Source organism: Anabrus simplex, chromosome 1, assembly GCF_040414725.1.
Source record: "Anabrus simplex isolate iqAnaSimp1 chromosome 1, ASM4041472v1, whole genome shotgun sequence".
Classification (NCBI taxonomy): Eukaryota; Metazoa; Arthropoda; class Insecta; order Orthoptera; family Tettigoniidae; genus Anabrus; species Anabrus simplex.
In genome coordinates this window covers 1222115293-1222129738 of record NC_090265.1, presented here as the reverse complement: position 1 = coordinate 1222129738, position 14446 = coordinate 1222115293, and the positions used below count along the sequence as shown (strand labels likewise).

General features: G+C 35.5%; 1 protein-coding gene across 2 annotated transcripts in view; it reads right to left on the bottom strand.

Annotated features, from left to right (window-relative positions):
• The window catches only part of LOC136858203 (RNA helicase aquarius), a 686829-nt gene that overhangs the window by 32171 nt on the left and 640212 nt on the right, over window positions 1-14446 (bottom strand). For both annotated transcript variants that reach the window (XM_067137584.2, XM_067137585.2), the window contains exon 22: window positions 11928-12099. In XM_067137584.2, the coding sequence (XP_066993685.1) occupies window positions 11928-12099 (172 nt within the window). The remainder of the gene's footprint in view (window positions 1-11927; window positions 12100-14446) is intronic.

The following is a 14446-nucleotide window of genomic DNA, read 5'->3' as shown; positions in this document are numbered from 1 at the left end:
CCAGATTGAAGACGAGAGCAAGAGACAAGAAATGGAGTTGGGATTATAATTAAAGGAACCCTTGAAGAGAGTGTGGAAATGGTGGATTGCATAAGCGATAGGATAACCAAAGTTCAGATGAGAATGCAAAATGTAATGAAGTATACAAAGTGTATTTATTCATGCTGCCCACTGTAGCTTTTAGAGGTCTCACACATCATGTCTTCCTGAATAAAGATCTAAGAATATACACCAAACTGATAGTAAATCGAGCAGTTGTGATGTCCACCTTGCTCCATGGCTGTGAAATCTGGACTCTATATTGCCAAGATATCAGGAAACTAGAATGCTTCCACCAACAGAAGCAGAGATCCATTATGAACATCAGATGTGATGACTACCTACAGAATACAACAGTTATTGAGAAGCCAAAGGTGAGCAGTATAGAGGCTACCATCGGTGGTTATAAATTTCAGATGGATTGGACATGTTCAGCGTATGAATGACAACAAGCTTCCTCGACAAACCTGTATAGTGAACTTAGTACAGGTAGGAGACCCTATGGTATCCCTCCGAAGTGCTTTAAGAATAAGCTTAAAAAGACCTCGAGAAGTACAAACATTAATCCGTGTAACTGCTGTGCCACTGCAGAAGATCGTAATCACTCTCGCACTACCACTTCAGCTGCTGTTGCACAATTTGAACATGAACGTTAAAGACAGGCAGAAGAGAAATGTTAGAGACGTATTATACGCCAGGCCCAGCCACATCTTCCATTAAGTGCAATCGATGTGACTGCATGTTTCATGCCAGGATTGGTCTGTTAAGGCATCAAAGACATCAATAGAGAGCATGCACATAATGAAAGAATTGCAGGAGAGCAATGAATATTCAGATACAAGTATCAGCAGATGACAATAACTGAACATGTTCAATGATAAATTGCAGTGGGCTAGGGTTACTCCTTGGAAGTCCTAATGTCATTCCCAAGCCCGGGTAAAGGAGAAGGGATGACATCAGAAATGGCATCCAGTCATAAAACTCTGCCAAGTCCACAATGAGAGAGAGAGAGAGAGACAGAGAGAGAGCCAAGGCCTTACAACAGAAACACCACAAATAAGATAAAATTGAATACAAAACTCAAGAATAAAAACCTCCGTGTTACCCTTACACGAAACAAACCAACAACACGCATATTTTCAACCGAGGAAAGGGCACGAAGATCGGAGCGTCTGAAGAAGTGCTGGGAGGACTGCAAAGCCCGAACAATCCCTTCAAAGAGACCTGAACGATGGACTGACTAAAGTGATCCTATGCAGTCATAAAAGAAGGAGAAGAATAATCAAACCTCTGTAACGTAAAGATGATTCACTCAAAATTAAAAAGTATATCTAATTCAAATGTATTTGTTACTCAGCCTGTTTTTATCTGTAAAAGTAAAAATCAAGCAGACAACATGGACAAGAAACAAAACTTTTTTCTGATGACATCGTACTTTTTACATAAAATGAAGCCTTCTCTTTCAATTTGAATTAAAATCATGAATTACTTTTGAAATACTGTAGTGACATCAGTACTCTCTTTGATAGTCAAAGAGGATAACCTCTCCTGGGCGATCGTGTTCTTGCAATATAGTTCTAAACACCGCAAGGATTAAAAATACCTCTCATAGGTTGCTGAATTCATTGCAATTATAAAATGAGAGTGAACGTATGTTTCAAATACTTCTCTACAAATCGGCAGCTCTTTGTTGGAAATTTTTTAAATTCTTCCATTATGTAAAGTAAATCCTGCAGCTCAAACAGTTATTTCTAAAGCATCCACTATTCTATTGCCTCATTCATTCCAATGGAGTTTTGAATGAATAATAAAAAATTATCGAATGGAAAAAATTGATTGAATAACCAAAAGAATAATCGAATGTAAAAAGAAGAAGTTTCTTGTCCAAAGTGTAAAATTTACAAACACATTTTACAAAGTGTTAAATTTACAAATGTATTTTACACTGGCCACATTGGCTTCACTTCCATTTAGAGCTTCACTTAAATGGTTGAAAACATCTATGTTATTTTCTTGAAGTCTGGTGTCTATCCCTTGCTTACATATGTCAATAATAGTGATGGGATAATCAAATACAAAATAATCGCTTAGTGTATTTGATTATTTCACTTTATTTGACTATATTTTTCCATTTGATTATTCTTTTGGTTATTCAATCAATTTTTTCCATTCAATTGTTTATTATTATTCATTCGAAACTCCATTGGAATGAACGAGGCAATAGAATAGTGGATGCTTTTGAAATAACTGAATGAAAAGTGATTCAAATGCTGTCATCAACTTGTCAATCTCATCATAGGGAAATTAAAATTAACTATCCCCATTCCCTTACAAGACGTGTGTGGGCAAGAAGTGTGTAGGTGGGAGGATTGTTCTCTGATAAGCCTCCCAAAAAATATGAACTCATGCTCCACACATGTGAATGAATCATGCACTCAGATGATTTTACTTAAAATGCATAGATTAATATATTGCATCACACGCTCACGCTCATGGAGACAGCAGATGGGAATATAGTTCGCAATATGAAAGATATCACGGATACAATGGGGCAGTATTTTGACAAGCTCCTAAATGGCCCTAAAGAGATCTCTGTTGAGGATGTAGGACAGAAAACAATAGAGGAAGATATCCCAATTACATGGACAGAAGTAGAGCAAGCTCTCCACAGGATGAGAAGTGGTAAGTCAGCAGGAGCTGATGAAATTACAGCTGACATGATTAAAGCTGCTGGTCCACCCGGAATACAGTGGCTGTATAGAGTTCTCAGAACAATATGGAAGGATAATGAAATACCTGAAGATTGGACAAAAGGGGTGATAGTTCCTATCTTTAAGAAAGGGAGTAGAAGGAAAAGTGAAAATTACAGAGGCATTACCCTCCTATCACACGGCCTTAAAATTATGGAGAAGATCATTGAAGCCAGAGTAAGGGATACACTAGAGCCTATCTTAGAAGAGGAACAACATGGTTTTAGGACTGGAAGAAGCACAACAGATCTGATATTTGCTTTGAGGATGTTGGCAGAGAAACACTGGGAAAGAGGAAAAGACCTAATTATTGTGTTTATGGACCTTGAAAAGGCGTATGATAATGTTCCTAGATCAACTATTTGGAAAAGTCTTAGAAAACTTGGTGTACCAGAGTACCTTATTAGGAAGATCCAAATGCTATATAGTAATTGTAAAAGTTGTGTCAGAATTGGAGATGGTCACTCTGAATGGTTCAATACAACCAAAGGAGTACAACAGGGAAGTGCCTTGTCACCACTTCTATTCATAGCAGTTATGGATACCATTTTAAAGGAACTAAAAGGAAAAGGTAATAAAGATCTTCAGGCTCTGGTGTTTGCAGACGATGTGGCAATATGGGATGAAACAGAGGAGGGAGTGCAAAATAATCTGAATGCATGATGTAAGAAGTTTGATGACTATGGAATGAAATTGAACCCATCAAAAACAGTAGCATTAAAAATCAGCAGACATTATACAGAATGCAACATAAAAATACAGGACCACCAAGTTGAAGTAGTACACCAATTCAGTTATTTAGGAAGCGTAATCGCTAGTAATAACAGAGCTGAGAGAGAAATAACAAACAGAGTAACCAAAGGCTCTAACTTTTACAGCATCGTTAGACACCTACTATGGGATCAGAAAGTCCCACAAAGAACAAAAATGACCCTGTACAAGTCATATTTCATTCCTATCCTTACATATTCTCTGGAAACCTGCACACTAACATCAAAGGATTATAGTAGGATTCAAGCCTGTGAAATGAAATTTCTTAGAACTGCCCTCCAAAAGACCCGACTTGATCATGTGAAAAATGATGAGATCCGATCTAATCTAGGTCTAAATGAATCAATGGAGGAAAGACTTAGGTCATCTAGACTTAAATGGTTTGGGCATGTTAAACGAATGAATAGCACAAGGTTACCATGTGCTTATTTGGAAAAGAGAATAACAGGTAGAAGACCAGCTGGAAGACCAAGAAGAAGATGGATGGACCAACTGAGGGAAGACGTGGAGAGAAGAGGATGGAATTGGGAATCTGTCTTGGACAATGAAATGTTTCTGAATAGGCAACTTTGGAAGACGCTCGTTTTCAAACACCCTACCCGGCTCGCTGGAAGGGCAAACCGATGATGATGATGACGCTCATGTGATTACATCAAGCACAATACTAGTGTTGACTACTTGGCTCGCCAAATTTTTCAAGTCATAAATTAAAATTTGCCAGAATTTTCTCTAAATGGCGAAGACACTAGTCGTTATCTTTGAAATTTTGTCACTAAATTACTTCAAAAAGACTCCAGATTGCTAGAGTTGGCAACACATGAGGATGATACTTTGCTGTGATCCTAAAGGTAATATAATTTATTTTTTTCCTTTGACGTAAGATTAATATAGGTATATTGCCTGCTGCCAGTTAAAAGAAACTGTCAATTTGTAGTACTGGGGCTTTTCTGTTAGGTGGTCAGAAGATGGCATTTACTTAAATAAGGAACTTTATTTTACAGATATTAAAGATTAAGACAGTTCACTCACTCATTTAGTTTCAACGTTTGGGGAAAACAAAAAAAGTATATTTCAATTTTTCATAAGAGTTCATCTATTCACTTATTTCAATCAATTTTATCCATCTGACACACTTAAACCAAAAGCTTTATTCATGACTAGGGCCCGGTTTTCCATGCACTGTCAAATAATGGAACATGCACAATAAACTGGAAAATATGTACTATCAAAATTCAGTTCAAGATTGTTATATTTTCACTTCCTTTTGAAACATTGTATAACAACTAATTTCTCCACATTTTCTTCATTGAAGTTCATTCATTTATCTGAACACAGAAAATGATCTTTCTACGTTACAAGAGACCGGTTCATGCTTAAATGAAGACATTTAGGACGAAGTATATCTGAAGTACTGTCTTCTCAAAAATTACCTTGGAAATTACTTTCCTCAATCCATTTAGACATAAGGTCTCTTCCTAGACTTTTAACAGGTTGCATGGCACCAACACTTCACAGCACAGTCCAACACTGAATTACAATTTGAAGTGTGTAAGCATGCTGCTTTCCAATTCCCTTCTTTTCTCAATTATTTTGGCCTCAGACGTGTGAACAGTGAGAGTTCGGAGTTCAGTGTAGCAGATTCCAGGAAAACAAAACAGGATTCAGTGCAAAACCAACTTTTGTAAGCTGCTATCTCAGTAACACCATGTCACAGTAGTGCGATTCAAGTTTTGATTTCTTCATCTAACATAGACGAAAAAAGAAATAGCATTTAGTAATGCAAAATTTAGGGTTCAGTTTTAACTAGGACACCATATTTCTAAGGATTAGAGCGGTCAACGCAGGGTCTCCTCGTTTATGTCAATGTTTACTCAAGCAACAGATATGAAAGTGCTTGGCTAACTTTGCTAACTTGGCTAACTTTGGTTGTCAAGTAGTATACCAGGAATACATTTTCTTTCTCTCTCAGTAATTGACAAATAACGTGGACATAAGGTCCCAACTTCTGCAAACCCATGTTCAAAAAAAAAGGGTACTATCATGTAAGTTAATATGATATATGCGTCAAAGTCAGAAGACATGTCATATAATCCAATATAAATGACTACTTATTCGCTATTAAATCCAAAATTTTCAAAATATGCATTATGCATGAATTTTCGCCCAAAAAGGCCAACACATGCAAACATGCACGGAAAAAGTAGGGTTAATTGGAAATGATTAGTCATAAAACAAATATTTGCAAAGTTTCAGAAGTGTAACCAGCTTATTTAAGAACATGCATTAACATGGATATCTGGGCTCTATTCATGACATATCCGATTTTTCTCTGCAATGCAGCTGAATGATATTTGAAACTCATTTGATTATTTAATTATTCAAATAATCAGATGGAGGTTATTCAATTATTAAAAGTATTTGATTATTCCATCACTAATCAATAACAGAAAGAAGCATTGTAGCTTTGTAGTACTGTTGCACTGTCTCAAATGGAGCTCTACTCCCACCAAAAATTTTCGTTGGATTGTTGCCTTCTCTTGGCAACTCTGTTGGTCTAAATCCACATCCACATTTCTCAACTACCTGCATGCAATGATTGAACAATATTGAGTAAAAAATTCTTCAGTTCTAAAAGATCGTAAAACATCAAGTATCCTCCTGTTCACTGATTTTACAACTTTGTAGGTGCCACTGCTAGACTGTACAGTCTTTGATAAGGAGTTACATTGCGCTAGAACTTTTTCTGAGTAAAATCAAGTCAAATAAAAAAGGTAAAATCCTCCATAGTTTTTAACAGAGTATTGGCTTGTCTACCACTGGCAGGGTCGACAAAGTGGCCTCTAAGTTATCTATATAACTGTACCCACTTATTTACAAGTAAAATTGATAGTCAAATCTGAAAAATGTTTCTACATAAAGATAAAATTTTGACTAAAATTATTGTAATAAATATTAAGCAAACTGGCATGTATTAAACCCAAGAAAATAAATACCATTTAGCTGTTAAAAATATTGAAAATGTAGCAAAACAGAACAGCCATTAAAAAACTACAGGAGATGCATGAGACAAACACTACACTGTAACTTAACCAAAAAGAGTCTCCACCACCTGGCAAATACGTGTACAGTAGGTAATCTGAATATCTAATCATTGAGACAGTTGAGTAGAGCCACAACTGTGATGTTCAGCGCCCACCTGTCAGCATTTTTCCAGAACTTATTAGAGATGTTTAAATTAAAACTGAGGGGGGAGGGGAGTAGGGATGTGGCGACTCCATCGCCCAGTGGGAAACCACTGCAATCAGCTACCCGAGTATTGGCGGGAAAACCATAATGTTTGCGGGATATGGAGGAAATGCCTACTCCCAGTCCTGAACAACTAGGATGAAATAAGGCAGAAAGCCTTCTTCACAATTTCATAAAATCATCCTTCATCTTTCATCTTCACCTTTCTAAATAACATTTAGAATTGTAACTGGAGGATTTATCCTCATCTCAAGGTAACACCTTAGACAGTCGACCATGAAAAGTCTTCTGAAGAAGAATTTCACCGACTGCAATAATATATTTGCAGAAAAGACAGCATTCAGATGCGGTGGGCTGTCATTCAGAAGATTATGATGGAATGGAGCATCTGAAAACTCAACAGCCAGCATCTATACAAAAACTTCAAAGAATTAAACATAAACAAATCTTTTTCTTCTCAACACACAATGTTAACTCTTTGTGCCGTCCGGCCCCACGGTGTGGAGGGCAACATGTCCGCCTGTTACCCGGCGGCCCCGGGTTCGATTCCCGGCTGGGTCAGGGTTTTTTAATTGTAATGATTAATATCCCTGGCCTGGGGTCTGGGTGTTTGTGACGTCCTTAATCTTCCTTTCCTCACACACAATATTCCACACTACCGCCATTCCAATTACATGCAGGTTCATACAATATGCTGCCAGTAGGGGCAAAAGATCCACATGGGCCGACGCCTCGAACAAATAGCATTAAAATATATTTTTTTTTTTAAATTGGAAAATTAAAGATTGTCACTGCCATCTAATCATGGCCCTTCAAGAAATAAGGAATAGTGATCAAGACCCAATAGAATCACAAGGGTACCGACTGTATAAAGGAATCCCTGGAAAACGAGTGATGAAAAACTGTTCGCAGTTTGGTAATGGATTTCTAATAAATCTCAAAATCATAGATTCAGTCATGGAATTTAAATCTCAATCCCCCAGACTTGCAACACTAATTCTGAAATCTGCAAATAAAATCTACACAATTATCAATGTACATGATCCCACTAATCAGAAAAATAACACTCTAAAGGATAAAGAAGCAGCACAAAAATTTTGGGATCTCCTGGATCAAACTTTAATCAACATACCTCCATCACACGTTAAAATTCTCCTTGCGATTTCAACACACAACTGGGATAAGAAAGAAGGTACTGAGATATCATTGGAAAATGGCCAGCACATAAGAGGACAAATAAAAATGGTCAAAGATTGGTTGAATTATGCAGAAACCACAATCTTATCTCAAAATCAACATTCTTTAAAAGGAAACCTCACAAATTAAAAACTTGGAAACATCCTGATTTCCGAAAAGGTGAATGGCAACTGGAACACGTTTGCATGGATAAATTTTACCACCATGAAATCTACAATATCAAAGTCCTGAGGGGGAGAAGACTCAGGGTCAGATCACTATGTTGTTAAGATCAAAATAAAATGAACACTAATGGTTAAGAAAAGACCTACAAATAAAAATAGGAAAAACATTGACTCTACCACCTTAATAAATAATAGGAAGCACTATAGGAAAACAGGAGAAGGATCTGTCAACACTAAAACATAGAAGAACTAATCACCAAACTAAAATCGATAGCAGAAGAGTTAGCTCCAACACATCCTAAGAAAAAGCATGAATAGTGGGATGAAGAATGTGACCAGGCGATTGAGAGAAGACACCAAGCTTGGATAAATCATCAAGCCCTAAAATCAAACAAATCAAATTTAGAACTAATAAAACAAAGAAAGTCAACCCATAAAATCATCAGACAAACCAAATATCTTAAAAATACCTTACAAAGGATAGAGGAGAGTTTTAACCAAAAACACGAGATTATTATAAAACCTTTGGCAAATACCTTTAAAAATATGAGCCCCCATATTAATGCTGAAAGATAAATCAGGAAGGTTAGCCCATAGTAATCAAGAAAATGCAGAGATCCTCGCAGAGACATTCAACAAACATTTAAATTGTGATAACCCACTGGAAACATTGGAAGTAAATATTGACACACCCGTTTTAACCACCCCAGATCTAATAGATCCTCCAACTATCAAAGAGGTAGAATTCACAATTAAGGAACTAAAAAATTATAAGGCATATGGTGAAGACCTAGTCTTTGCAAAATTCTGGAAAAATGCAGAGAAACCAGCAATCATAAATTTACATCAGCATCTAATAAAAATGTGGATCACAGAGAAAATCCCAGAACACTGGACCTCAGGCATAATCCAATCACTATTCAAAAAAAGGGACAAAACTAATGCAGACAATTACAGAGGAATAACCCTTTTGGACTGCACTTACAAAAAATTTTTCCCACGTTATTTACAATAGGATAAAAAAACATTTTGGAACCACAACTTGGAGAATACCAAAGAGGATTTTGCCAACACAGAAGTTGCCCAGACCAAATTCCCAGCCTGAAACTAATAATGGAATATTACAAATACAGAAATAAACAGCTGTTTATTTCACTCATAGATTTCAAAAAGGCTTATGATGGTATACACAGACCCACTCTTTTAAAAATCCTCAGATCATACGGCCTTCATCCTAAATTAACAAAAATTATTGAACTAACTTTAACCAACACAGTTTCAAAGGTAAAGTTCTGGGGAGAAATGTTAAATACTTTTACAATAAATGCAGGCCTCAGACAAGGTGGCGGATTATCCCCATTGCTCTTCAGTGTGGCTCTAGATTACATCATGAAAATTTGGCAAAAAGAAAACCCACCTAAAATCAAAACTGGAGCAAAACCCTCAATAAGGACAAACTGTCTGGGTTTTGCAGATGATTTAGCTCTTTTAGCCCTTGACATGAAAGAAGTCCGTGCTCAGATCACCAGTCTCCAGAAAAGTGCATTAAAAATAGGATTACAAACAGCCTTTGAGAAAACTGAGATCATGCCAATGAAACTCCTTGACATAAACAAAGACATCATAAATGGTCAAAAATTTAACATAGTCCTACAATTTAAATACCTTGGAGAAATCATCATGCATAACTCAAGCAAGAAAGCAACAGGGATAAATAAAACAAACAAAATGAAAAAAGCACAATTTCTAACCTGGTCAATTTATAACAAAAAATGCTTCTCAATAGACACTAAGATCCAACACTACAAAACTGTAACTTTGCCCGAAGCCACTTATGCTTGTGAAACCTTGTTCCAAATTAAAAATGAAAGAAGGACTGATCAGCTCGTCAAAACTGAAAGAAGAATTATTAGAACTTGCATAAATAAGAAGTACCAGGTTGAAGGAGTCTGAAGAATCCTCCCCAATGAAACTATTGAGAGACTGACCCAGTTACCAGCACGATGAAGAATAAAAGAATCTCTTATTTCTTTCACATCTTATGATTACCAGAAAACAGGGTTTTACAACAACTAGTGATGAGAAATCTGAGAAAAACGACAGGAGGTCATTGGATCAAAGAAATTCAAGAGGATCTCAAAACAGTTGGACTCGAAATTACAGATGCAGAGAACAAGAATAAAATTACCACCCTTCTGAAGAATCACAAATTTTCGACTGAAATGATGCACAGAAGGCCTGTAGAGATTTCAGATGAATTAAGAACACTGCGATCAGAACGAATGAAGAAGTACTGGGCAAATAAGAAGAAGCAAACAGTACAACCTTCACAGAAAAAGTGTACATGGAAGGCTCAAGTGGTCCAATGTGGCTAATAATAATAATAATAATAATAATAATAATAATAATAATAATAATAATAATAATAATAATAATAATAATAATAATAATAATAATAATAATAATAATAATAATAATAATAATAATAATATCAGTAAACTATACAATTCTGCAATGATTGTTTTGTTTCAGTGAGCTAAATTAAACAGAGTAAAGAAAAATGTGCTTGTTTAATATGTATTTCTATGTCTGTAATATTACGAACATTTGGTTTCCTTCAAAACATTGGGGAGGGAAAATGCAAACTGCCATCCCTTGTCACCCCAGAATTACACCTATGGGTCCAGATGATAACCACATGGAATTATTAAAGGACCAGATGATCAAGTTCTAGAAGTCTTAACATGCTTGTTCAACTTGGTCCATCAAAGTGGACTGATTCCTCAAAACTGGTAGATACCTTCATCACCTTACCAAAAACACCCAATGATAAACAATGTGAAGATTATCATACTAGTAATCTCATGAGCCATGTTCTGAAACTGTTCCTGAGATTATTCATGCCTGTATCTATTGGAAGTGCAAAGAGAGGGTCTCTGAAACACAACTTGGTTTCAGGAGTGGACTTGGAACAGGGGATGCTTTATTCTGCATGTAAGGCTTGTGACATATGCCAATGCCATTAATAAGAATGTATATCCCTGTTTCATAGATTATGAAAAGGCCTTCGACAAAGTAAAATATGAGAAGTTACTGGAGATACTACAGAACATAAGTCTACATGGAAGAGACAGTCAAATCGTTGCAAATTTGTACTGAAACTAGAAAGCTGAAGTGAAAGTGGAAAGAACACTATTTTTAAGAAAAGGTAGAGATCTGTAGAGGTGTCACACAAGGATGTGTTCAATCCATGCTAGTATATAATATCTGTTCTGAAGTGACTTTGATAGAAGTAGTTGATCAGCATGTGGGTATCAGAATCTGTATAAATGATGAATGTATCAATAATATCAGATACACAATACCAATAAATACCTCAGCATTGGACGCAGACTTCACACATTGCAATGTTGTGTGTTTTCAACACTCTTCTATAGTATGGAGGGATGGACACTCACTCCAAACTTGTGCAAATGATTAGAGGCATTTGAAATGTGAACCCATCGACAAATAATTTGTATCTCGTGGATGGAAAGAAAGGATTACAAATACTGAAGTTTTGGAACATGTGAGTACACAGACAGAAGTTCTGCTGACAATTAAGAAACAAAAGTTGGAGTATTTTGGATACACCATGTGTGGCAAGAAGTACAGGCTTTTGCAACTTGTTCTGCAAGGAAAAATTGATGGCACATGCAAATTTCATGCAGCAAGTGACAAAATATTAGTTTAAAATTCATTATTTCCTGTCATTTGTTACCTGATAAAAGTATGGACTTGGTTCAGACTCGCCAACACCATTGAAATCTTCCACGTTGACCAACTGGAAATCGTACCAAAATCCAGCATTGGCAACACGATATTCTGGCCAATGCTCAACGTGTGCAAGGTTACCCAATTTCTTGTAGCGCCAATTGTACAGATTACAGATGCTAGAGAACAAAATAATACAACTGAATATAGAAATGTATTTAATGTCAAACATAATTCACAAGGGTCACTTTACAAAGATTTCAACTTTCCACTAAAGGTTCAAGTGAAGCAATAACAAAGCCGCTTGCCAGTTTGCCTCATGCAGTTAACGCTAGCGGACACTCCCTTTCTATTACAGCAGGTAAGTTCCTTTTCAATTTGCTCTTTCTCTCCCTTTTAATTTTCGTCATAACATGGCCTCAATTCCCCTTTTCTGCCTTCTTTTCAGATTTAAAAACAATTTTCAAGTTCATGCTTTCAACATTATCCACGCGCCACATATGGACGTATTTTAGTGCCTACAATATTATCTGTCTCAATTCAACACAATTCACTAGAGGCAATAACAAGTGGCCTGCCTTGTCCTATTCACGATGTCATCGCTAGCAAATATTTTCACCGGCCTAACGGGTAAGCTTTCTCCTTTTTACAATTTCCATCCCCCCTTTTGATTTTCGTAAAACTTACTTCACTCTTCCCCTTTTTTCTTTCTTTTCAGATTTCAAACTTCAAGTTTATACCCAACAACTCTACAATTAATCCACGCTTCAAACATTGAAGTTCTTTTTAATGTCTACTATTACATCATTTCTATTTTAACAACCTTTATGATTGGTTTTACTTTTCAGATTATTAATATTCATTGTACTTTATGAAAAATCTTTGATGCTAATCTGTATAATATGTTACAGTCTAATTTTAATACTATACAACCACTTTTATTACAATTTTACCATTCTTTTAATATAACGACATTTTTAACCATTTAAATAAACTCAGGGCCCTGACCTTAAGCTTTGTATATTTATAGCTGATGATGTTCGCAAGGACGAATGAAACATGTCCTATTAACCAATGTAGCTCATGAATATTTTATAAATAATTGAGTGCATTATTTTTGTTTCATTGAATAGGTGGTAATAAAAAGTTTTTAACTTTAATACATTATCTTCAATACGGTCTAATTATGAGATTTATCACATGTCATTTCATAATTTGATAAAAGTAATCATCGTTTGGTACTGCACTAAGACATTATCTGAAAATCCCTAAGGTATAAAAACTCACCAAAAATTGAGTTTCATTTACCCCAGAACCTCTCTGTAAACCATGCTTGTGGTACTGCCTTTTGGGGCTAATATAACAAAGCTACTGGCAGAACTAACTCTAGAACATGAGACATGGAACTCTACCTGTGAGAAACAGAAGTATCCTCATAAACAGAATTCAACTCCTTCTTCACTTATTTCCTCTCCCCATCTTAAGTAGATTTTCAAAAAGTGTTTATTTTTAACGGAGAATCAAAAATACGAATTTTCACATCTGTAACATGTTAAGTTTATTTCATAAACTTATTTTAAAAATTCACCTGCTTTTTCAATTCTTCTAATTCCCTTAAGTGGATTTTTCAAAAACAAAAATGATATGCATTTATTTTTAAAGGAGATTCCAAGTACCAATTTTCACATCTGTAACCTATTCAGTTTTTGAGGTATAAGTATCCTCATAAAAAGAATTCAATTCCTTCACGTCTTTTCACCCCCTCCCCAATTAAGAGAACTTTCCATAAAAAAATATGTGCTTATTTATTTCTAAAGGAGATTCCAGATACCAATTTTCACGTCTGTAACATCTTCTTTTTTGAGATATGTGTATCTTCATAAAAAGAATTCAACCAATTTTTTGGTCCTTTTCACCCCTCTTAAATGGATTATTAAAAAAAGGAAACACAAAATACGTATCTTCTTATATTTAAAGGAAATTCCAAATACAAATTTTCACATCTGTAACCTATTCAGTTTTTGATACATAAGTTCCCCAATTAAAGAATTCAAACACATTTTCAGTCCCTTTTACTTACCCCTTAAGTGAATTTTCCAAAAACACAAAAATGTGTATTTTTAAAATAAAGATACCAATTTTTACATCTGCTAATATTCAGTTTTTGAGATATAAGCATCCTCATCCCCCCAAAATCAGTGGATTGTCTGAAAACAAAAAATGTGTTTATTTACTTTGAAAGAAGATTTCACATAACAATGTTCAGTTTTTGAGATATATGTATCCTCTTTAAAATAGTTAACCCCTTTTTTGGTCTTTTTCACAACCCTTAAATGGATTATCCAAAAAACAAAAAAATCGTATATCTTTTTTTGAAGGAGATTCCAAATGCGAATTTTCAAGTCTGTGACCTATCCAGTTATTGATATATAAGTTTCTCAATTAAACGATTCAAACCCATTTTCAGACCCTTTCACCCCCCACATTCCTTACATAAATTTTCCGAAAACCAGCAAATATGTGTTT